Source organism: Salarias fasciatus, chromosome 11 (genome assembly GCF_902148845.1).
Source record: "Salarias fasciatus chromosome 11, fSalaFa1.1, whole genome shotgun sequence".
Taxonomy (NCBI): Eukaryota; Metazoa; Chordata; class Actinopteri; order Blenniiformes; family Blenniidae; genus Salarias; species Salarias fasciatus.
The window spans coordinates 11,016,274-11,031,461 of NC_043755.1; the positions used below are offsets into that span (position 1 = coordinate 11,016,274).

At 42.2% G+C, this 15,188-nt stretch overlaps 2 protein-coding genes across 2 annotated transcripts; one reads left to right on the top strand and one right to left on the bottom strand.

Moving 5' to 3' along the window:
* Positions 1-4,274: 4,274 nt before the first annotated feature.
* Positions 4,275-8,380, bottom strand: LOC115396467 (NLR family CARD domain-containing protein 3-like). Its single transcript, XM_030102347.1, has 6 exons — positions 8,050-8,380; positions 7,341-7,388; positions 5,459-7,256; positions 5,097-5,183; positions 4,735-4,902; positions 4,275-4,593 (listed from the first exon to the last, which is right to left on the bottom strand). The coding sequence occupies exons 1-6, from the start codon at positions 8,378-8,380 to the stop codon at positions 4,275-4,277; spliced, it is 2,751 nt and encodes a 916-aa protein (XP_029958207.1).
* Positions 8,381-9,595: 1,215 nt separating this feature from the next.
* LOC115396806 (B-cell receptor CD22-like) lies at positions 9,596-14,839 on the top strand. The gene is made up of 8 exons (XM_030102839.1): positions 9,596-9,639; positions 10,420-10,821; positions 11,322-11,633; positions 11,713-11,976; positions 12,798-13,070; positions 13,404-13,506; positions 13,595-13,760; positions 13,852-14,839. Exons 1-8 carry the CDS (start codon positions 9,597-9,599, stop codon positions 14,002-14,004), a joined length of 1,716 nt encoding a protein of 571 aa, XP_029958699.1. The 5' UTR covers position 9,596; the 3' UTR covers positions 14,005-14,839.
* Positions 14,840-15,188: the final 349 nt, after the last annotated feature.

The window sequence follows — 15,188 nt, forward strand, 5'->3', positions numbered from 1 at the left end:
TTGTGTTGAAATACTTTGCTGTACATAGTTAGCTCATATATCTCTTTGTGTCATATACAAATGATATGTTTGTATTTTTCAATAAATCTGGCCTTTCTTTGTGCAGCAGTGCTTTTGGTTTGTTATTCACATAAATATCTGTTTAGAAAGGGAAAACAGACAGACTTTTATGCATTGTCAAGATAAAATGACATGTCAAGATCATATATTTAAAATAGTAACTGATCAAATTTACCTTATTAAATAAAAGGGTATCATTACAACTAGAAAAGCTTTTTAAAGAAAGCCAGTCTTCTTATATAGCTTTGTTAAGATCAGAGTTATAAAAGCTCTTTTAATGCAGGTCTGACCAGACAGCAACACATTTACAAAAGGTGAATAATATTTTCATGGCAAACTTAGTTTTATGTCAAAGTTGAACAGTATCCACTTAGAAGTAGTTCACATATTTGGGTCGTCAGCGGGGCTCGAACCAGCAACTTTTGGAGCCACATCTTCCCCATCAAACACACAGTCAATGACAGATTTTCCCCATATATTTGACATTTCAGGAAGAAATTGGATCTAAGTAGATCATAAAGGCAGTAAAAAGGCAAGCAAAAGTGAAAGAAGCTGTCAATTCTCCTTTATTCTCCTTTTTTTCCTTCTTCTTCTCCTTTTTCCTTCTCCCCCTTCTTCCCCCTCTTCTTCCCCTTCTTTTCCCTTCTTCCCCCCCCTAGACAGACTATTGTTCCCCAGCTTTGGCGCAGTGGTTAGCGCTCTTGCCTCACAGCAAGAAGGTCCTGGGTTCAAATACCGGCTGGGGCTCAGGGCCTTTCTGTGTGGAGTTTGCATGTTCTCCCCGTGTGTGCGTGGGTTCCCTCCAGGTACTCCGGCTTCCTCCCACAGTCCAAAAACATGCATGGTAGGTTAATTGATCACCCTAAATTGCCCCTAGGTATGAATGTGTGAGTGATGTTTGTCTATATATGTCAGCCCTGCGACAGACTGGGGAACTGTCCAGGGTGTACCCTGCCTTCGTTCACAGCAGCTGGGATCGGCTCCAGCCACTCGCGACCCCGAAAGGGATAAAGCGGCAGAAAATGAATGAATGATACAGCCCCTTTAAAATAAAACAGACGTGTAACACATGCAATGTAATTTAGGGACTGTATCTGGCCCAAGAAATTTTTGAAAAAGATTTTATTTTTATATTTTAAATTTCTAACATGTATTATAATTTAGTTGGATATGTGACGAGAAAGGTACTGGACTTCTTGAAGGCTAATTTTATTAGCAAAGAAGTTATATAACTTTCATCTTTACTATTAGGAGTAGATAAAGAAATACACAGACAAAAACACACTTTGGTTTCAGTAGGTCAGTAATATGAAAGAGTTACAAAATAAATCTTCTTGATCACATTTAATTAAAAAAAAAATACCTGTGGACATGTCTCAGGCACGCAGCATTGTATTTCTCAGCTCACAAATGAGTCTGTGTCTACACATAATGCCAGAGGTGGACGATGTTTACAACCTTTCTGATATTTCAGCAGACCAACGTACACAGACATTCCCCAGAATGAGACAATATGAATGACTCGTGTTGAGTAAGAGGGGACCATGTTCACCACCTTATGGGCAGTCTATTAATGAGTGGGCAGACCAGTTTTTTTCCTGAGATGTTTTGGAGACAAAAGTAGTACCATTCATGTCTGATGGGATAATATTGTTTGCAGTCTTCTTCTTATGTCTTGTTATCTTATTTGCTCAGCATTATTCCACTGAAATGTTTGATTAATTACAAAGACGTGTCTTGATGGAAACAAACGTTGCTTCAACATGTCTATCTGCTTTTGAGCACTGATGGTGACTGATGGTGAGTTTCCAGCTGTATAATAACATAGGCGGTAATGCAACTGTGCAGCATCTGCCATGATGACTTTTGAAAGTGTGCACAAGATAGCAAGGTGGATGATCCCTTGAAGGGATTCCCTTCTCTTTTTTTAGTCCACTTGACAAAATATTTGCAAAGAAAAACTCTTGCAAGTCATGTTTGTGATGGCTCACTCAGGTACCGAGATTCTTTAGAGGATGACTATTTGTGGAAAACATCTGGTTCTGTGCCACTTGGTGGCGCACTAAAACAGGATTTACATTTCCACACGCAGCCGTGTGAGATCGCCAGAGGGCAGCAAATAGAAGAGATCTGTGCTCTCTATTCCTCCTGTTATCAGAGGATCTGTATGGAGCCTCCCAGGGGACATATTGGAGGCAACAATTCTGTCCCCAGTCATCCACTGTGTTCACTACTGTATGTGAATTTAATTAACTTTAATAATAAGTCATTTGGAACGAATAGTTGTGTGCTGAGCAACAGATGAGGCATTAATGAAGGCATGAAGACTGCATCAGCTGGATTGGCATTGCATGTATCCCTTTCCAGATAAATCCGCTGAAAACTTTTCCAACACTTCACCTGTGCAAGTATTTGTACAGGAGAGTGTTGCACTCATGAGAATCATGCACTCTGAGACAAAAAGTCAGCACTTGTGACTTTTACATAATGCCTTGCTTGATGAACTCCAAAAACTACAGTATATTTAAGAATCAGCTTTGGATATGAAGAAATTTTCTCTCTTTCAGCCCATAGGCAGTGTAGTTATCAGTGTTTTAATTTTAAGAGATTGTGCAGCACGCAGCTCTTTTCTTAATGATTATTTTCAGAGTGATGAAGAATGAACCCTCTAATGATGAGGCAGAAGTACGGAGGGAACACAATAGCTTTCATTGTTGTTGACTTCTTACAATCAGTGGCTCCATCAGCTCCACTTAAAGCAAGAGCAGAAAATGTGATGAAGTGAATGTGTGCAAATTGCATACCCACAGCTCTGTGTCCTGGCGAAATCGAGAAAGCTCGACTTAGACAAATGCAACTTAGTGAAATTGCAGCATTTTTTTTTTTTCAGGACTGGAGAATGTATTTGTCTGGAGTTTCAGCATTTAGGAAACAGTCTTTTAGATTCCATGATTGTGAGATGCCATCCTCTCAGTCTGTAAATGATCAGACCGATTGTCAAACATCTTTTCTTTCTTTGAGAAAGTGAATGCTGATGAAGTATTGTTGATATGATCAGCAGTTATCATAAATATGGCTTTCAGGTGGAATAAGCTTTGTATCATCTGAAGGCTGTAGATGTAATTCATGGTGACCTGGGGTTGGAAAACATAATGTTGGTTGACCAAAAGTCCCAACCTGCCGGTTTTCGTCTGGCTCACACAATATCAGCAGCTAAGCCAGGCAATTCAATTCAATTCAGCTTTATTTATAAAGTGCCAATTACAACATAGTCATTTCTTGACATTTTTACAGAGAAAACCCAACAGATCCACATGAGCAAGCATAAGTGACTGTGGAAAGAAAAAAAAAACTTTTAAAAAGAAGAAACTGTTGCAGCACCAGGCTCAGAGGTGGCAGATTTCTGCTATTCCGGTTGGGGTGAGGGGACAGAAAGAGAAGGCGATAGGACAGGCAGGTAAATTTGTTGTATCAACATACATTTGTGAAGTGAAGCAGAACTGGGAGCCGGTTCCACATGGTAGGAGCCTGGAGTTTGGGAAACCGCTCGCACCCACTGGATCGGGGCTGTCTCATTCAATCAATGGATCAACTCTTTTGATTGATGCCCAGTTAGAAACTGCACCCATTGAGTCCAGGTTGTCTCATTAGATCAATGGATCAGCCGCGATTGATGTTCTGTTAATCATCCAATCATCCAATCCCTGCTATATTGGTGAGTAACTTCAATGTTGTCCCATCTGTTAGTGACAAAGTGGAGATGGTGTTAGAGGCTGATCTGATCAAGGTTCTTTCTCTTCCCTCAGGTCTGCAGAGGTACTGCTGGGAGTCGGACCACCCTACTCTGCGGCAGTAGATGTTTTGTTGCTGGAGTGCATAGCCTCATCTTTGTACTTTGGCGCACTGGTCTGTCCTGCCAAGTGTCCACCTGAAATGGTAATTACAACTAAAACTTTCATTGGGTGTGAAATATAGTATAATACACAATGAATAAGTGAGACATCCAGAAGAAATGGGACTTCTGATCAGACTGATGTTCTCTATGAAAGCTGAGGTACTCAGACCAGTGTCAGGGTCAGATACCAACGTGACGGACAAGTTGGTTGAAATCAGGGATGTTTTGAAATATATTGGCCAAATACTTGGACTATGCAATGTAGTTTGACTAAACAGGATTTGATTTTCACTCTTCTCATTGAGCTCACCCAAAATGATTATTTCTTTCCCATCAGATCTGTGGAAAACTTCAGTAACTCCTCAATCTTTGTCTGGAGCTCCTTGGCCTTCTCTGCGTTTTCTCCTTTCTCCACTCCTGCCACCCGGAGCCCATTCAGCACCGACTGCAGGGCGTCTGCATTCTTCACCGAGTCCATCTGGTCTCTGTCTACCTGGATCTCCTCCACCCAGTCCAGGTAGGCCTGCAGCAAACCGAGGTCATCCACAAAGTTTGCAATGATCCTTAGATCCGGTCGGCATTGTTCCAGGTCCCTCAGCCTCCTCCTCCCCTCCTCTCCGATGTCATTCCCAACAATGCTGAGAAAAGAGGAATATCAGGTTAAATCAGAAGTAAAGAAGCTCGTAAGATAACCTTCACAAAGGGGAACGACAAAGAAAATTAAATAAACATCAAGTTTCACTAGATGGCAGTGTTAGAGAAGTGTTTTTTAGTCTTACGTCAGCGTCTTCAGAGAAGTGTTTTTGCTGAGGCTGTTGGCGATGTTTTCTGTTCCTCTCTCTGTGATGCCGGTGATATCCAGATAGAGTTCCTCCACAGTGGTGTTGTGTTCCAAAGCATTCCACAGCTTCAAAACACCCTCTGGACCCAGGTTATTGCCACACATGCTGCATACAAGTATATATTATTATAATATATATTATTTATATTTATATTATTATTCAAAAATGCATCAAGACATTTATGATATTTAATGTTCTTATATTGCTGGTCAGGTTAAATCTTTAAATTTTCCATGCATGTGTAAACTGTGAATCTTAAAATTTTAAAAGGCAGCTTTGACATATTTGTATCAACTTACTAGAGCTTCTTGACTTGGCACTGATTCGATTTCAGAACTTCAGATTCCAAAACTGCCGCTTGCTTGTCCAGACAGTTGTATCTCAAACTGCAAGACAAAAAGAAAAAACATCAGGTCAGATTTGTTTTCTTTGTTTTTCTAGCCGAGCAATTATAAAGGGACTTGAGTCCATCACTGCAGATGTTGGACAGACAGCCCTGGAGAGACTGCCAGTATATCTTAGAACTAACAACCCGGACAAACCAGCACGTGTAGGAAGTGAGACGATGTGTATTGGCATCAGCCACTGCACACTCTTGGTTCCAAACTTGCTTTGATCACATTATTTTTTATATGAGTGCAGTTTAAGGTGAGCTACTCACTAGAGACATTCACAGCGATGTAATATCGGTCCCAGCTTGTCGAGTCCTCTGTTTCCAATGTTGGAGTAACCCAAGTTCAACTCCTTTAGACTGTGGGGAGAAAACTGCAACACGTAGTGCATGGCCGCACAGTCAACAACACTCAGCTTCATTTTGAAAAGGTTGAGTGTCTTGATCTCTGGTGCTGCGATGCTGGTGGTCTCCTCTATGTGGAACTCCATTAAGCAGTGGAGAAGATTCAGTGTTGTTTGGTTTTTCAGTTTTCTTTCCTTAAACTGGTTTTGAAACCACAGTCCCAGCCTGGTGGGGATGTCGTCCACACGTTTCACAGTTGGATCAATGAGGCCTTCCAGCTGACCTGCAAGCCGAGCTCGAAGCATTCCCATGAAGAAGCGAGTGAACATCTGGAGGTTCTCCAGCTTGTCCATGTTGAGGTCGTTGCTTCGCAGGAGTGCAACAGTGGAGGATGACGGATGTATCCCAAAGCACCACAAGTCCAGAGCCTGCATTATGTCCTCTTGACTGAAGAGGTTGGTGGCACAGTAGAGGGCAGCTAGATGCTCTTGAACAGTCAGGTGGAAGAAAGAAAACGTCTCCACAGTCTCTTCTTTGTGAGGACAGAGAAAAGTGCTCTGAATATCAGCGGGAGTGACGCCGTAGTTCTTCAAATCCTCTCTGCTGAATATGATCTTGGTCTGCAGCAGGTTTTGGTAAGCCAGCTTACCCAGGTTTGTCAGCTGCTGCTTGGCCAGAGCAAGAACCTCAGATCTAGGTGTGGTTCTTCCTGCGCTGCCCTTCAGCGCATGGTGCTTGATGACAGTGAAGAGGTAGCAGAAATACACCTCGCTGACTGTTCTGGGAGGGTTTACCTCAAGAGAACTGAAGTCACCGTCAGTTTGAGCTGATGAACTGAAGAACTCTGCCATAGCAGTGCAGATGATGTAGCAATAAAGCGGAATGAAGGACAGAGCAAAAATGTTGTCGTTGTTCACTATGTACTCGCAGACCTTTGCTGCAACTTGGTTGTCGTTGTAGAACTTTTCAGTGTATTCCTTCACCTGGTCCTCCTCGAAGCCAAGAACCACACAACATCTCTGGAAGAAATTCTTGGGAGCCTCAGTGGAAGGCCTTGTTGTGAGAATGACCGACGCTTGTGGAAGAAGACTTCCTTTGATTAAAGCCACCATCAGCTCTGACACTGACACCTTTGAGCCCACGTTGACGTTCTTGCCCTGGCTCTTCCAGTCCAAAGGGAATTTGAACTCATCCAACCCATCCAAGATGAAGAGCAAAGTTTCTGGTGAGGCCAAAAGATCAGGCAGAGCTTCCTTCAGATACCGAAATCGCTCCTGGAGCAGATCCAGTAAACTCAGTGGCGTGTCAGTCAGATTGAGCTCTCTGAAGCGCAGGTCAAAAATACAGGTGAATTCACGCATGTTCTTCCCAATGGCCCACTCATAAACCAGCCTCTGCATCGCCACGCTCTTTCCAATCCCTGCAATACCTTTCACCTTCACCCTTTTGGGGGCCCGTCCTGATGTTTCTTGGGGGCTGAAGAGATCGCATGGTCGGATGCGCTGACAGGCCTGGTGGACATAGATACGGGCTCGCCTGCGCTCTAAGGCAAAGTATTCGTGTTGGCTATTGTCGACAAAGTCGTCATCTTCTGTCACGAACAGGTCGGTGTAGCGGATCTCGATGTGAGAAGCAGAGTTTGAAGCATCTGCGCTTCCCTCTGAGTAACACTTAAACTGCTCTGTGCGTTTCAGCAAGGTTGTTTTATGAGCAGAAATGGAAACTGGAATGAGAAATAGAGATATTGGAGTGCAATGTAAAAATTCCATCACATCACATAGATCGAGTGCTCCTGTTCTTGACGTACCTCTGATGTTGGGCTTCAGACTCTTCTTAGATGTTATTTCATCTTCAGCTGCAAGATGAAAATCATAAGATGAACTTGAGTTCATCTCTTCAGTTCCAGTATCAATAAACTGAATATACTGTTCAGGTATTGATCATCATTTAAGAAAAAAAACCATCAAAAATGAAAATCATATTGTAAATTTAGTTTATATAAATTATAAATTCATACCTTTAACTTGGACCTCTGGAGAGAACCCTTTGCTTTTCCTTTTGATCAGTTTTTCAATGAGACCTTTATGTTTTTTCTCTGTAGATTTCACAGAATTCAGAATATGAATTATAATTTAAACAATAGATGATTTTTGTTGTTTTTCAAGTTTTTGCTAAAAATACCAGTCATACTCTTATTTTACATCTTTTTATGAGTGAATACTTATGATAGAAGTGGTGCCAATTTATATGACAGAAGTCAAGATACCTTATTGAGAAAAAACTTTGGCTTATTGCCTGGAGGAAGTATCAGGACACGTCCAACTCACAGTATTTAAATCAGACATACCATTATATATTCCATTCTTTTTTTCAGGCACCAGTAAAGCTCATATTACTATTCCAGAACTCATGATTGCAATGACAAACATTTGGACCGGCGTTACTGAGCCAAAATTCTGTCATCTGTTAACACTGCTTGAGGGGGGAAAGTCAACAGAAAGTTGAAGACACCTTACCAGGTCCAACCTCTCCAGGTACAACATGTGGTTTACTGATGATATCATTTCTGCAGTGGTTCCCCACCCAGTCCTGCAGGTCTCTGCAGTAATAATCCTGAACGTCCCTCAGCACCAGCAGGAATTTTTTGCTGTTGTCCTCAGTGGCACATGCAGTCTCCAGTGCCTGGGCCACAGCATTAGAAGGTGTCCTCTCCAGCACAGACAGGTAGTCGGAGGGGGAGAGCACCCCAGCATCACGGAGCCAACGCAGCAGGGGCGCCGGATGGTCACACGTCCAGTTCAGCAGCACATCTCTGTGAGACCGGAGCAGCTGCTGAGCTGAGCTCATGGCCTTTTAATGCACAGCTGGACTTTTATGACAAATCAAAGAAGTAGATGAGATTTGAGTAAATACAAAAGCTTGACATGGGAAAGGACTGTGAAAGAAAAGCACATTTTCACGTTTCTGCAACCTGTATCCCACGCCCCACACACACACACACACACACACACACACACACACACACACACACACACACACGCACAGACACGCACACCGACACTGACTAAAATTGTCTGCACACCAATCAATCAAAGACATACCTTGACAAGCTGTATCGATATGGCCCCAGGCGCTCTCAGTCTCCTCCGGTGTTGCTATTGAACTCAAGAGTGGCGCAAACGCCGTGCTGCTCATTCTCTGAATTATGGTGCAGAAAGCAATTCAAACACCATCAGTTGGTGCAAAGTTCAAACAATGTTGTGACCCACGCTCTGATTGCTTCCTCTCGTTTGATCTCGCAGAGTCATGTGCTTTATAACCAGGAACTAACAAAGTCTATTGTAAAAATAAGATAGTGACACACACACACCGTCTACAGTGTACTAGCTTTAGCGATCATGCTTATGAAAATGTTTGCATTGTTTTCTCAGAAATTCAGCTTTCTAAAATTTTAAATGATTTTATTTTTCATCAAAGATTTCTGTCACGGTTAATATTTGTTTTCCTTACTTTGCATACTCGTGATGCCAATGACCTATGTACAGTAGCCTACTTACTTTGAGCAACTGTGCAGTAAACCCAGCGACAGTCAAAGAAGTTAAATGTCAAACTTTATGTGGAACTTCAAACATGTTTTTTTCTGTTTTACCCCTCTGTCACTGGAAATTAACTACAACCACATTTCGGTGTCACGGCGTTTGAGGAAATGGCCAGCAACATGAGCATGACTCACTCACTGTCATGTGTCGTCTCAGAGCAACTTGCTGAGGTCTTTTGTTCCCCTGCAAGTCATTCTTAGGATCTGAGTGATTAACTGTAATAACTGAATAAGTCTTGAAATCTATCATTCCCCAATTTAAAAACAACACTGTGTGTTGCAAGGTGAATTCATCTGACAGCAGTGACAGAATATACAAAATGTGAAAGATAAAGGTGAAAAGTTTGGCTGGACTGCTCAAAGTGAAGTCATGGCTCAAGCAGCACAACGAAACAATCCCACTTCCCCCTCCTTGCTCCTCTGTTCATCCTTCCCTGTCTGCGCTGCCAGAGCAGGGTTGCAGTCATGCATGCAGACACCGTCTTTCTTTCCTGTGCTGTGATTTTTGGTAAGTAATTCAGTGAATTATTAATGCAAGGATTTCACTTTTAGCTGCAATTTCAAGAAGATGTAGCATTCTCACTTGTGTAATGACTCAATGTGCCTGAAGCCATAAACTGCAACTTTGAATATATATATATATATATATATTTTAAATTTTTCTGTATGTGGCTTGCAAGATGTTCTCTACCAGTGAATATGGAATATCAAGAGATGAACATATTCTTTATTAAAAGTGCCATACTCATTGTTTTATTATACGATCTGTTGTGCAACTAAAAATGCAGAGATGCTACATTGTGTCTATTGTATTATTTACCCAAAAAGTATTCATATAGTGTAAAACATCGGCATTGTGGGCTAAAATCGCAGTTTTCCTCTTCCCTTTTCTAATTATACTCCTGTTGCGAAATTTTTCTGTGTCATGTTAAGCATTGGGATACTGGGTCACCGCAAGCTGGAGAGCAAGACGCATGTTAATTCAAATTTTGTCTTTGCGATTAACTTCCTTAACAATTTTAAGAAATTCAAGCCATTTTAGTGTATTTTTTGGAAGAAAATAAAAAGGTTGGATATTGTGTACTTGTATGGTAGTGGTTAGCTCACTCCCCTCGAAATTAGATTTACCTTGCTCCAAAGAGGCTTTGGGATAGTTTCTGTGTGAAATTTTCACATGTTCTCCCTGTGCATTCTGGGGGATATTAGAGTTTTACTCTCACAGCTGAAAACATGTTGAATTGAAATTCAATCCTGCTTGCTCAGTGTTCTTTGTCCTCTGTCTCACCAGCAGCCTGTTGGAGGACGATACAGGCCGTCTCTCCTGTCCCCTCGGTCCCCGACCGTGTCCGGGCCCTGGCGGGCTCCTGTGTGGTGATTCCCTGCTCCTTCACACCTCCAGCTCCTCATCCTCTCAGAGGGAGGAAGCAGAGGGTGGATGTGCGGCTGAGATTCAGAGGCGGAGGCCAATTTTTTCCCCTCCGAAGCACAGCTTTCAACAGTCAGGACAGAGATCAAGTGAGCCGCGACTTCCAAGGCCGGACGTCCCTCTTTGGACGAATTGCAGATGGCGACTGCTCGGTGAAGATCGAAAGGATCAGACAGGATGACCCTCAGGCTTTTGAGGTTGCTCTGAAGGCAGGAGATGACTTGCTCTGGGGAAAGCCACAAAACTTCAAGCTGGATGTTACTGGTAAGTGGAGGAAAATATGTTCAACCTATTTCTTCTCAGTTAAAAAAGATCTTCTTTATTTTAAGGATACAGCGAGTTTACTCTTGTGTACAGTGAGAATTGTCCCCTACTTTTAACCGATTCTGGCAGAGTATTTGAGGCTTTAGGGGCTTTACTTAAGGGCTCAAAGGGTTGACAAGTGAAGACTTTCAAATGTATCTTGTACACTAACTACAAACTAAATTACCGTACTTTGATGGTTTCACCAATTTGACAAATATTACACATAAAAAGAGTTTATGATATAATCTGGAGTAGATATTCATCTGCCTAGAGTTAAATGCCATGCAAAAGTCAGAAACTCAAAAAGATGTAACCAAAGTTCTATTGAAAGACAGATTTTCCTGCATCAATGCACCTTTGTGCTTGTTTAACATAGAAAATAAAACAATAATGAACAGAAACGAGTAAATAAAATTAAGCACTAATGGTGAAATGATGGACATTTCTCTTCCTGACAGACACACCTGAGGCTCCTGTGGTCAGCGGCATGTTGTCTGCCACAGAGGGGCAGCAGGTCACTCTGAACTGCTCCGTCAGCTTTAACTGCCCCTCCAGGCCTCCGGCCCTGCAGTGGAGATGGGAGCGAGGGAGTCTGCTGAACGACACCGAGCCTGGAGAAGTGCAGACCCTCCACACCGACCCCCACAGGCTGACGTTACTGGCCTCTCTCTCCTTCACCGTCTCACACCAGGTGAAGCCCAGGCTCAAATGTGAGGCCGATTACCCAGGAGCCAAAACTTTAACCACGTCCAGGGATCTTCACGTCACATGTAAGCACAAATTCCAGTTGCACCTCTGTGTGTTTGGATTCACTTTACACTAAATTCTCTTCTTTGTTTCTGCTTTCAGTCTCACCTAAAGACGTGAAGGTGCAGGTGCAGACCCTGACCGTGCACGAGGGGGGCAGCGCCTTACTAACATGCTCATGTAAAGCCGATCCTCCAGTGACGGAGTACCGCTGGTCCTACACACAACACGGCCACACCGTGCACCCCCACCAGCGGACGCACACGATCCGGGTGTTCAACGTGACCCGGGACATGAGGCTCCGCTGTTCAGCTCAGAACCTGATTGGTCGTGGAGAGTCGAGTCCCACAGCCCTGAACATACAGTGTAAGTCTCCCTCTTCAGCCTCTTCCACTGGAATACATACATTAGCATCCCAGACATGCTACTGTTTGTTTTACTTTTTATTGTTTGGATTTTGGTCAAAAGTTCAAGTGTAACCTCACTCAACTGCAATATTGTAGTGGACTGACCCAACCTGAAGAACAATACAACATCATGGCAGTGAGATGAGACAGTAAATAAGTAAAGCTCACATAAACTGCTCCTTGATATAGTAAAGGAAAAAAATAACAATAGAGGACAGACTGAAGAAGACCAACATGGAGGAAAATGAGTAGCCTTGCAGAGTTACATGAGAAGGTATATAACAATATCAGGATACGTATATATAGAGCTACTACTTGCAGTCAGTTAACTGATTTTACCAGAAAGCTGAGAGAAACTTCAGGGATTTAGTAGTGGAAAAAAGTCAACAAATTACGATTTCCCCTTTGTAAAGGTTTATCTTTGTGCAAAGTTCACACATTACACAAATTTATAGCTGAGCTCTCAATATGCATGAAAAGTTATGAAGCAGTTTTCCCTTTTTTTTATTTAACCTTTATTTATACAGTTGGGGCCACATTTTCAAGAGTAGTGTAAAGCATTACCTGCCATATTAATCATCAGCAGGTATTTGTTCTTTCAGATGGTACCAAATTATAACTGTTCAAAATCCTTATGATACATTGGATACTCAAAATAAAAAATGGTGATGCACACTTACAAATCACAAGTGTGATATCAAGAGCGTGAATGATTTGAAGCCAGTGTTAAAGCTATAGTTTCAGTCAAAGGTGTAAATGTACTTTTTTCCCCTCCTGCAGATAAGCCAGCCATCCTCCGGCTCTCCTCCACCTGCACTGTGGAGGATTCTAAGGTGCTCTGCAGCTGCTCGGTCGACTCCAACCCCAGACCTGCCGTAACCTGGAGCGTCAACGGGACTGTTCCACCTCAGGATTACAACCTGTCTGCCACATCAGAGCCCAACCTGCTGACGGCGACTTTAACAGGCTACATGGACAGACCTCAGACGGTGATTTGTTTTGCTTTCAATGCAGTGGGAAACGACTCGCTGGTTTTGCTGCAGGGAGGCAAAGGTGTGTTCAAAGCAATGCTTTTCTCTCTTCTCTAATAAATGCAAGAGCTCTACCTTTTGTTTATTCACTCTGAAGCAAGGTGCTGAACATCTGTGCAACATGCCTGCAGCTTAAAAACATAAGTAGAAGAGAGCAAGCTGAAGGGCGGATATGGAGAAAGGCTTCAGCATTGTACCATTCTTGAACACGAGTACTTTTTCTTGGCCTAGTGTGTTTATGTTTGTTGCACAGGTTTCACCATAAGTACAAGCAGTTTGTAGTGAGACGCTACCATTATGGAAAAGTGTAGCCATTAAATTCTGATCCACTGCTATTGTTGCCGTCCATACACAGAAACAGCCCCTCTGCTGTGGTTGGTTCTGCCTGCTCTGGCCATCTGCCTGGTATTATCGCTTCTGTCTATTCTTGTCTACTGCTGCCGGAAGAAAACTAAAAAGTAAGTGGAGTAAGCCTGTTAAATGTTTCTTTTATCTGTTTCACACTCGCTGAATTTGAAGCTGACAGATTTGCTTTCCCCCTTTCAGACATGTCCTGAATCGACATCCTGCTGTTTACCCTGAGGGAATGGGGATTTATCAGGACAGGATGCCCCTTTACATCAACTGCACGGAAGTGACGCACATTTACACCAATGGCAGCTACCAGCTTGTGTACCAGAACTGCACTCCTCTTTTTGTCCATACCAAGCAGGTAATTGTTTAATATGACCTTTATAGTGATAAAGTAAAAATAAAAACTCATCATCATCAGAGAATGAGCAGCATTGTGGTGTGATTTCCAGATGCGTCCGATGGGAAGAAGAGGTGGGGAGAGAAGAAGAGGTAGAGAAGTTGGAGGAATGGACAGACATGCTGGTCTGGGAGTCAGACGAACAAGAGAGGTCCAGAACACTGTGGCAGATGCAGATACAGCCATCTACCTGGAGATCCTTTGAACTCAGAGCCACATTACTCTCATATTCTGCAATATTCAGACTTGTTTTCATCCTTGTTTTCATCCTGATTGTCATCTCTGTCTTATCTGATTCCGGGCTAATGTGTACATTGTATATCGATGTATGCATTTGAAAAGCATTTATTGTGCGGTGAGACCTCTTGGACACCAGTGGTGGTCTATCTCACTCATTTTTTATAATCGGTGCAATTTTCTTCTCTGAGTGTTGTTGTGTGAACTGTGTCTTTACCCTTTTATGAAAGAAAGCATTTGAGAAAAGATTTGATAAAAGGGCCATCATCACCTTGTCAGTGATGCCTGAGAGAATACAAGTCCAAGGTTCTGATATATCTGCCACACTCGCACCGCCTACTTTTGATTTGCAGAGAGAGAGAGAGAGAGAGAGAGAGAGAGAGAGAGAGAGAGAGAGAGAGAGAGAGAGAGAGAGCAAGAGAAACAGAGAGAAAGAGAGACCTCTACTGACATTTGTTCCTCATTTTATGAGTGATGGCTCTGTTCCATTAGAAATCCCCTAGAGCTTGACTGGTGTCATTCATAAATCCTGGAGAATGTTAAATTGAATTCAAAGAACATTTTTTATGATGATTTTAAGACTAGATTTACACATATTATATATTTATTGTCCTGATGTTAGTAAGGTTAGAAATAGAATTGCTTTCATCATTCAAACAATAATTCGACCAATATATCAAAATATGCAACTACTGTCCAGTTTGCCTGTCTGGTTGGATTCATATTGATCATTTGTATTTTTTTGGGTGATTGTTTACATAAGCTTTATTTACAAGTAAACTGGCATCGGTGCCTTCCTACTGCATTACTACAGTGTGGCGTGATTTTTTTTTTTTATACATTCCTGTGGTTACATTATATCTGTATAACACCTCAGTCTTGTTTGCCAACATAAGAAACAAAATGCTTCGTTAATGACAGTGACAAATATAAAATGCAAAGTACAAAAATATTTCAAATGAGTCAGACACACGAAGACAAATCACAAATTTACGTCCAGAAAGGAACATTTAAACAACAAAAATGCAAATACGTGTCAGTAAAGGTGGAGCTTGTCTCGGTTTTATAACAATACATTTGATAAGATCATATTGCTCTTCCCAGTTGGTGGCGGTCTTATATACACTGTCAATGGTGGCAGTATAACTTCGG